The sequence below is a fragment of the Vipera ursinii genome (assembly GCF_947247035.1).
Source record: "Vipera ursinii genome assembly, chromosome: 4".
Lineage (NCBI taxonomy): Eukaryota > Metazoa > Chordata > Lepidosauria > Squamata > Viperidae > Vipera > Vipera ursinii.
Window position 1 is genome coordinate 58,358,168 of NC_139514.1, and position 10,405 is coordinate 58,368,572.

At 38.8% G+C, this 10,405-nt stretch overlaps 1 protein-coding gene across 1 annotated transcript; it reads right to left on the reverse strand.

Moving 5' to 3' along the window:
- Positions 1-7,857: 7,857 nt before the first annotated feature.
- On the reverse strand, positions 7,858-9,916 carry NYX (nyctalopin). Its single transcript, XM_083362655.1, has one exon. It carries the CDS (start codon positions 9,791-9,793, stop codon positions 8,705-8,707), a length of 1,089 nt encoding a protein of 362 aa, XP_083218781.1. The 5' UTR covers positions 9,794-9,916; the 3' UTR covers positions 7,858-8,704.
- Between the last annotated feature and the right edge of the window lie 489 nt (positions 9,917-10,405).

Consider the following 10,405-nt stretch of genomic DNA (forward strand, 5'->3'; position numbering starts at 1 on the left):
CATCTCATATCCTTCTAACCCGCAAAGACTTCTATTTCTCAATAACACCACTCTCATCCAAACCAAAAAGCAAACTGAAAAATACAATTTTAAATTGGGTAAAGCCAGTCATCTTTGTGTCTTATAATATATTTAATATGGGGGGTTTCCCCCTGCCAGACAATGTCGGTGTGTCCTTTTGCCACTGTTTAAATGGGTATTATCTGAAACAAAAACATCATTCTAGGCAAAACATTTTTATCACAGAAATTCCCCCCAGCAATGAGGATTATAGTTTTTCCCATATTATCTTTTAAATTTCATTCCATGTCTTTAATATAGTTATTATGAAACAATATGTAGTTCATATTTGTGATACCCAAATATTTTAATTTCTTCTCAATCTTAAAATCTGCTCTACTTACCAATTTTATGAATTGGACATCTATTTTCATGGTTTTTGTTAACATCTGTGTCACAGTGGATATTTTCATTATCCAAACAGCTTTGATTGTTCAGGAATTCTGAGAGTAGATTTCCATGTAATAGGGGGATGATTCTGTCTTATTCTATATTCTAATAGCATGGTTAGCCGTCCAAGCTATTGTGTATTATTATCATGCATTTTTAGTATATCATTTATTGGAGATAGCTACATTTTGAAGTATGCCATCAAATGTCTCCTGGATCCTATGCATTCATACATACATCATAGTCTATGCTGGGTTATGTATAACAGAGTAAGTATAAATTAAACATTAAAGGCAGAATATATAAGAAAAGGAATTCTAGATCTTATCTTACACCAACTATATCTCTGTATTCTGTTCTTATAAATAATCTATGCCACCATGACATTCATACACTAATTCCTACCCTGCCTTTTGTTCTTTAAACTTCTTATTAATTTCTTTTTCATTGTCCCATAAGCTCCATTTATCTGAGATTTTCTTAGTTTTCCTTCTTGTATTGGCCTATTTACTCCATATTTTTTATTTTCAATTCTATCTTAATTCACATTCTCTATATGAAAAAAGCACTTCAACATGATCAGACATCTATTTTCAATGATCATTCTTGCTTGACAACTATCTTAGTTTTGCTGCAAATGATTTGAATTCTTAGCATTATCATCTGCACATAAATAAAATGTATACATATTATTTTTCTTTACCTCACTTCTAACATCATCAAAGTGTTCCTTGGGTGTTAATCTATAAATGCACAAAAAACCTAGGGGAAGTTAAATCATTTTCTTATTCCTTGCTCAATTTTGAGCCGTTTACAAAGTATTCTGTTTATTATTGTGTGCGTTAACAACCTTACTTTTGTAGATATCTTCATGTCCTACTGAAGAACAAAATTTGATCTGAATGCTCCCTTACTGACACAAAGCCATGTTTTATTTCCCACATTTTACTTATTGTCACCTGTGCCACCATTTCAGAGTTCTGCACAAACACCTCTGTAGACACACTTGACAAACTGATCTGCAAAAAAAGCATTCTTCATTATAATTACTTTTAAAAGATTTCAAATATTTAAAGTTCATAAAAAAACTTAAATAAAATGAAGAACAAAGCCTAGTTTCTGTTTCTTCATCTTACTAGTGTATTCTTCAGGGACAAGTTTCTGTCTTGATTGGAAATTGATTGGAAACTGCCATGGGATGAGGTACCTTCAGTACACTGATGATACTCCATCCCGGATCACCCAAATGATGCTGTTGCTATCCTCTCATGCCTGGAGGCTGCAGAGGTCTGGATGGGAGACAAAAAATTTTGACTGAACCCCAGTAGGAGCAAGTGGCCTTCAGTGTATGGACCTTCTGGCTCTGGGACTTTAATATCTTTAATTCTGGATGGGGTAGTACTGCCCCAAATAGATCCAGTGCATAATATGGGGGTTCTCCTGAACTCGTGACTCCTGCTCAGTGAGCAGGTGGCAGTTGTGGCTAGGACAGCCTTTGCACAATTTTGGATCACACGCCAGTTGCACCCTTTCCCAGATCAGGAGTCCCGCACTCAGTCACTCAAGCCCTGGTCATCTCATGGCTGGACTAGTGCAATTCATTCTACATAGAGCTATTTTTGAAGAGTATATGGAAACTTCAGCTGGGCAGGCAGTTTTAGGGCCCCTAGGGTGACCCATGTTACACCACTGTTCCATGAGCTGCACTGACTGCCAGTTTGCTTTTGGGTGCAATCCAAGCTGTTATCACTTTTAAAACCCTTCATGGCAGGGGGCCAGACTATCTGAGGAACCAGCTATGGGACTTGCCCACCCATCCATACCACCAGAAAGGGCATGCTGCAGACTCTGTTGGCTAAAGAATTTTGGCCAGTGAGGTCCGGAAGAAGAGCTTTTTCTGCTGTGGTTCTCTCCCTGTGGGACATCATGTTCCCTGAGGTGAGATCTGCACCTGCCTTTTTGGCCTTCCGAAAGGCCTTGAAGACATAGCTGTGCCAAGTAGCCAGGGACAATGGCAGTGTGGCATTTTGGAGATGACTAGTGGAGTAAATAACCTCCCTTCTTATGCACACTTTGGTCTCTCCTCTCCATTGAGGTCAGTTTTATTTTACCTGAACTTTAAATTTAAGGTCCTCATTTATTGTTTTAATGTTTCACAGCATATTTTAACAGTATGTCTGTAATCTGTCACCTCCGGCAAGATGGACAGCATATAAGTTTAATTAATTAATTAATAGGGATCAACCAGAACACCAAAAAAAAACCTTTCTAAAAATAGCATACCTGTATTGGGAAGCAGTAAGTTTACAACAAATGAATCAAGGGGAGCAAAAGGAAACTTGAAGAGGTACTTATTTTAAGCCCAAAAATAGAAATATGAAGGGGACAGGGATTGTCATACAAAATAAATTGCAGTAGGAAAAGGCTAGGGAAATAACAACTTCTTTGATCCCCTTTAAGCTCCTTCTCCCACTTTACTTTATTTTAAATTATTTTAGGTTTTTTTTAAAATGAGAAGTTTGCAGACTGCACAGGAAAACGGCCTCAGGCATAATTTATCACCAGAAATGGGAGAGTGCCCACAACACAACTTCAAAAATTCAAATGTGTCCACTTGAAGCAAAAGGGAGTGCCCCCCTCCCCTCCATTTAAGAGGTCATGCTTGCTGAATCTTCCTTATCCCCTGTATATTTCAGATAGCAACTTCATTTCCAAGTAAAATCCTGTAGAGGAGTGGATCATGTCCCTCCTAAACAGAAGTTATATAATGTGCTCAATGCAATAAGCTCCTCACTGTCAAAGTTCTGTTTTATTACTGCGAGGATAAGATAATTGCCTTGGAAAGAGTTCAGAAAAGCAGTGAGGTTCGAACATGCATGAAACCATTTAATGCTTGACACAAGTGCTGCCCTATTTTCAGATTGATAGCCTTTTTCTGGTCATATTGAGTGAGAGTTGTTAACAACTGAACTGTGAAATCATATATTTTTTGTAACATACACAGAGCATATGCACAGTTATAAGTTCACCCTCTGGATAAGATGTCTAGAAATAAGTTGATTTAACACTGGCTTTTTAAAAGGAAGTCAGAGAAGAGAGAGGAAATTGGTAGATTGGTTTAACATGAATAAGTCTTCTGATTGGTAATATACCAAATATCTGATGTTTTCAGTGTGAATAAGAAATATTAAAATTTACATCTATATCTAATAAAATTTTAATATACCTCACAAAGGAAAAAAGTATTTGTCCAGAGAAATCATTCTTAAGAACAAAAATAAGAATAATTGGTTACTGGGTTATTGAATTTTTCACTATTTTGATTCAGTCATTAATTTTTATAATTGGCCTCTTGAAAATGATTGTAAATAAACTTTTGTGTATTTCTTGGGGAAAACAGAAAAGGGTATAAAGTATCCTTGGTGCTAAAAGAAATGCTGAATATTTTTAATTCATATCTTGTTTTTTTTAACAACACAAGCAAGTGAATCACTTTTGACCAGCAAAAAATGTACCAGAATGCTTTGAATGAAAGGAACAGAATTGCATTACTTTTGTTAAGAGCTCTACTTGTGTTTCTAGTTCAAAACCCTAAGATGTTCATATCTTTACAGAGTGCAGCTAGCTATTTTAGCAGATTATTTTTGAAATATGGAACAGCCATGACTGCACTGGGCTAATCTTTATCTGGGTGCCAGCACCTGAGTGAAAAATATATTTGGCGTCTACTGTAATGATGGTATGTGGGAGTTTCCTTGGGAGGCCGGGCCCAAAGATACTGCCTAGGAAAGTCTATAAGACCATGCTCCACAGCTGGACAGTGGGTGGGGCAAGAGACTCAGAAGACAACCCCCTAATTTCTCAGGATATAAAGCAGAGAGGGAACTGTTCTTTCAAATTTGCAAGCTGCTGTTCATGGCGCCTTACAATAAAGTAGAATTGGCTCATCTGATTGTGTTTTCTGTTTGGTCCACCCCTATTTGCCTTTCTGATAGGGATTATGGGACTTGTAACTTGACACATTTACATTGTAAGCCATGCATGGTTGCCTCAATTGGCAAGATGGGCAGCATATGAATTTAATAAATAAATATATCAGCAGGATGCCAGGTAGGAGAAGGCTGTTTTACTTCATGGAGCAAACAAAAGTGGCCAGTTTTGTACAGCTATTCATGCTTTATTCTGGTAGACAAATCACTACTGTAACAAGAACTTCATTAGGAAAATGGCGCTATGCCAATTCAGCTCCAAAATGATCTTAAAGTTTCTCATCTTCCTTAGCTGGTTTTATTTTGTTTTCCTTGCTTTGATTTGCTTTTAATGTTGGAGCAGCAAAGAGAAAGAAGTGGGTTTTTAGGAGAAGAAATGAAAACAAAAGTTATATAAATGCCTTTACATTAATCTGTTATGTAACTGTATTTGGAATACTACGCATGTATAATTCCTTATCTCAGAATGAATTTAGCATTCAAAAAAAAAGACCTACCACAGCACCCATGCTATGAGAAATGTCTTTGGGGACTTTCATAAGATCAGATTTTTTAAAAAGTAAAGTTTATAGATCCATTGAAAGAATTGGATTTAAAGAGGCTTACTAAGATTGTCCTTACTTCAGGGGACCTATTGTAAACCTGATTGGCCTGGTTGCAGTCTGCAGGAAATGTGAAGAATCTTATGAAATTCATCAGTGATTTTTTTTTCCCCTCCTCTTACAGCTTGTAATCATCTGCTGAAATTTCTATAAAGTATGTTAAAAACATGGATTTTATCATCATTTTAGGTAATTAAAAAGGAAAATGGCTGTTAGTGACAAGTGAACAGCAAGTTTAGTTTATTTGTTGCCTTATAAGAATCAATAAGGTGCCTATAGCTAGCAAGGTTATAATAAAAGCAGATTTTTCCCCTGGTTAATTAGTTAATTTAATCATCATTTAAAACAGAGGTCACCAACTTTTCTTGGTTGGCGGATCGGAGGGAAAGGGAGAGGGAAGCATTTTACATGCACGTGCGCATGCCCAGGGCTGCAAGCCCCATTTCTGCACCCTATGGCACAGCTGTGCCCACTTTTATGCCCTGCTGCACGGCAGCAGCCGCTTTTCACACCCCAAGGTGCAGCAGCAGCCTTTTTTTGTACTGTCAGTTCTAACAGCCAATCTTTACAACTGTCTCAAATTCTGCTGATTTGTGAAATAGGGCTACAGGATGAAAGATATATATATCTATTAATTAGTAGTAAGGTTAGCAATGTACTTTTTAACCCAGTGGTCAAAGAGAGCACATTTAGGAAAAGTGGGAGTAAAGGGTGAAACAATTGCAACACTTTGGAAGAAATAAGTGTGTGCATGTCCCATATGAGTATGCCATCCTTCAGGTCAGGTGTCACTCTCAAATAGCAGTAGAGTTGTTTAATTTTATGGGAACTGAGCTTCCATATTTCCTGGAGCAAAAAAAGAAATCGCTCTAGGGATGAAAGAAAAACCCAGTCCTCAGATATAATCCGCCATTCAGAAACATTAGCTGTAGGGGCTACTGGAAGGGCAAGTGTCATTTAGCAGATGGTGATACTGGAACATGTCTAGTGAGATCAGAGGAAAAGCTAAGAGTTTACAGCTAGCTTGTTTTTGAAAACTGAAAGGCTTAGATTAGTAGAACTGGGGCATACTCCAGTTGGATTACTTGAGGTGGGTAATGACAGACTCTTGAATTGCCTTCTACTCAGTATGTTTGCCAGCAAGTTCTGCAACATCGTTCATTAACGGAAATTGAGCAGAGCCCAAGGAGTGGCTCTCCTATTGGTACTGCTGTAGAAGGTCCAAGTGTTTCTACAGGAGATCGGTGGGGTGGAAAGCATAATGAGCTGACTAGAAGCTGGATGGTAGCAATTTTGGCAGCTTGAGGTTGAAGGAGCAAGTCCCTTACAACATTTTCAGTAGCTGTAGATCAGGGGTGTCAAACTCAATTTCATTGAGGGCCGCATCAGCATTGCAGTTGCCCTCAAGGGGCTGGGTGGGTGTGGCCAGGGTGGGCGTGGCCTACTGGGTGGGTGTGGCTAGAGTGCGTATGGCCTACTGGGTGGGCGTGGCCAGCTCTACATCGTTCACATCAAGGGTGCCTATGGGGGCCTGGGCAGGAGTGGGACAGATCTGAGGGTCTCTGGCAGAAGGAGGGTCTCTGGGCCAGGGCCAAGGCAGAGGGGGCTGTTCCCTCACTGTTTCCAGGATGGCTTCGCGGGCCACATGAAACCACTTCGCGGGCTGGATCCAGCCCCCGGGCCTTGTGTTTGACATGTCTGCTGTAGATGCTGGTGTCAGATTACAGGTGGTCCTCCTTTAATAACCACTTGTTCAGCAAACATTCAAACTTAAGACAGCACTGAATAAGTGGCAGTTTTGTCCTGTTCTTGCCATCGCAGCATCCCTGCCGTTGTATGATTGTGATCCAGTGCTTGGTAATCAGCTAGAAATTATGATGTTGCAGTGAGTTATGATCACATGATCACAATTGTTTATGTTCTCTGACAGCTTCCTACAAATCAAATCAAAGGGGAAGCCAGTAAGAAATCATGGTCAATCATTTCAAGATCCACTTCCAAAGCTGGAAAGTGGACTCAAGGAGAAACTAGCAAAATGTGTGTTGATGGTAATGTTTCTGACAACAGTGGGGGAAAAAGATCTGTTTGGAGTAGATATGGGGATGCAGCACGTGGTTTAGAGAGTGCAGAAAGATCCTGAATGGCAGCTGATGAAATGGGAGCACTGCTTGGCATTTGCAATCTCTAAGGAACAGCCTGTGTTGGGAGGCAAAGGCCCATCTATGAAGCTCATCAGATTTTTTCACTGCTGGAAGTGAAACAGACACAGGCTACAGTTTCTGCCACTCAAGAGCATGGCTTCGGCAATATTTCCACTTGGAAGGGTGCTGCTAGGGAAGGCTCTCCAGGTGGAAAAACTTTGAGGGGGGGGGAAGGGAGTCCAGGTCTAGTTTCAGCTAGGTCAGGAGGATCATGTTATTTAGAAAAATATCCACTCACCGTACTGCTGTTTAAGGAGCAATTATGTTCTCTAGACCAGCGTTTCCCAACCTTAGGAACTTGAAGATGCGTGGACTTCAACTCCCAGAATTCCCCAGCCAGCTATGCTGGCTGGGGAATTCTGGGAGTTGAAGTCCACGCATCTTCAAGTTCCTAAGGTTGGGAAACGCTGCTCTAGATGGGGAGTGATGCTTTTGAGCATTGCTACATTAACAGCTATAAAATGTGGAACCATGGGCAACGGTAAAAAAAATTAAAGCTTTCATTAAAATAATATTCATACTTGATATATGCCACTGTTCTACATAGCTACAGCTCTTTATTCAATACTTCATACTAAGCCATCCACAGGCGAAGAAAAGTCAAGTAGACATGAGTGAGCTTGTAGTTTGTTTATTATGCCTTTTAGTTTCTGAGATCTAGAGTGTAACACAATGTAAGTGCATAAGTTTGCTCCTTATTTTAAAGCACTACAGAGATACTTTTGGCATTTTTCATAGAAAAAAATATGAGGACCTGCTTAAATCGGTCACAAACTGGACAATAGCTACTGTATCAATCCCTATTGGGGGTCCTTGGTGTTCACTGAGCTTGGTTGTTTTGTGGAGATGTTTCATTATCCAACCAGGTTACATCTTCCATGCTTCAGCATATCAACCATTCAGCCCTGAGCTACGAATAGTCTCTTCTATTAGTATCAATCCCTATGAATATCAGTGGTTTTTTTTTGTTAAGAAGTAAATTGCACTCCAGTCCTACCTGCAGGGTTCAAACCCTAACCCTCTTAAGCAGAGTTAAAATGAGAAGATGAAACTGAGAATTTGACATTGTTTGATCTAAATCAACCTATCATTTCCCAGAACAGGTACCAAATGTCTCTGAAACCTCTGTAGGGGACATTACTCCTCTTTTTGGCTTCCATTCCATTCAGAAACTCTAAATACTATAGTACTGTTTCCATATCTGAGTAATATTGCTGAAAACTGTGATGTGTTTTGCAGAACTTCCTTAATAAACACAACTGGTTTTATTACCTTCCAATTTTCTCTCATTTTAATTTCTTAACTATGTGAAATAACTGTCATTGCTATGAATATGAATCTATTTTAAAATATGAGCCCAGAAGATATTTTTAAATTTAGTTCTAAATATAGTATTGATATCACAAACTTCATCCATTGCTTGAGTAGAAAAACAGTCGAATTAATTTGAAAGTATTTTGGGCTATATGATCCATAGCACTTGAGATATAAAGAATACCCAAATATTAAAATATATTTGTTTTATATTACATTCTCCTTGTCCTAAAGATGCTTTATTAATCAAGTCATCTAACAGAGTAGTGTTGCTGAAACCTCCTGTGGTGTTTACCACCTCCTCTGAAAGTCCCTTCTGGAGTAGAAATTTTGAGATAAGACTGTTGAATTTATTCTCTGTAGTTGACTGTAGTTCTTGCGTGGGAAGAGGTGTAGAAGATGAGGTGTTTAATTCTTCTGGGTCAAGACACAGACCTTCCTCTGTCTTCTCAAAAATAACATCAATTAAGTCAAGGCCAACTACTGAAGACGGGGAAGTGCAAGGAATATCTCTTACAAGTCCATAATTCTCCATCCACTCTTTCAGCCACTCAATCTTGCAATCGCATTCCCAGGGGTTCCGGAAAAGGTAGAGTCTTCCTAGGAGGTAGATTGGTTGAAAGACTAAGAAAGGCAACGTAGTTAAATTGTTACCATTCAAGTGCAAATATACTAAACTCGTGAGGTTTTCAAAAGCACCTTCCTCAATATAACTGATCCAGTTTCTGTCCAAGTACAAAACTTCCAATTCAGATTGATCCTGGAACCAAGTATTAGAGACAATTTTGAGAAAGTTACCACCAAGATTAAGCATCCTTAGACGTCGCAGACCATCAAAGGAATTATTAGGGAGGTTACTGATGAAGTTGTCATTTAAATAAAGGTACTCGAGTTTCTGGCAATCCTGAAAAGCTCTATTGTGAATGACATTTATTTTGTTGACTTGCAGATTGAGATATTTCAACCGGATCAAGCCCAGAAGTGAATTATATGCTACTGCTTCTATCTTATTTTTCTCCAAATAAACATGGGTTAAATTCTCCATCCCTCTTATAGCTCCTGGGATCCTTCGGAAGTTATTCTGAAAGAAGAAGAGTTCTTGAAGAGCTGGAAGTTCTATAAAAATCCTGTCTGGAATGTTGAAAAGATTGCAGTCTGCTAAATCCAATCGGACTAGTCTCTGGAGAGAAATAAAAGTCCTGGTATGCAGATAACGAATGTATTCATTGTGGGCCATTTTTAACTCAGTTAAGCTAGCAAGCCCTTTGAAAGCACCAGGAGTAATAAAGGATATGTTGTTATGGCTTATTGAAAGAGATTTTAGGGATGGGAGGATACCAAATGCCCTCTCAGCAAGGAATTTGATGTTATTTTTATCCAAGTTAATAGAATATGCTTCACAAGGAAACTCTTTAGGGATCTGTGCAAGGCCAGTTCTGTCACAAAGAATGGCACAACTCTTCTCTTCAGTGCACACACAACTGGCAGGACAGGAACGGACACAAGCCCACACCGAATGCACAGGACAGATGCAAAGCAAGACTGGCAAAAAAGGGCCCCATCATTATGCCCAAGGAAAGAAAGAGAAAACAGAGATTAGTAAACTTTAATGATAGTGCAATGAACATAAACAATTCTGATTTATGCAGACTAATCTCACACCTCACATAAAGCCATGACTTGCCTAGCCATGATTTCAAACAAACCACAATGTGGTTCTCTGATTCACAAAAAATGTAGAATTATAAATTATGGTTTACAAATTGCAATATTGATTCATGCAGTATACTAAATAAAAAATTAACCTCCACTTTAACTTAGAATCCAGGCCCAATCACAAATGCTTTAT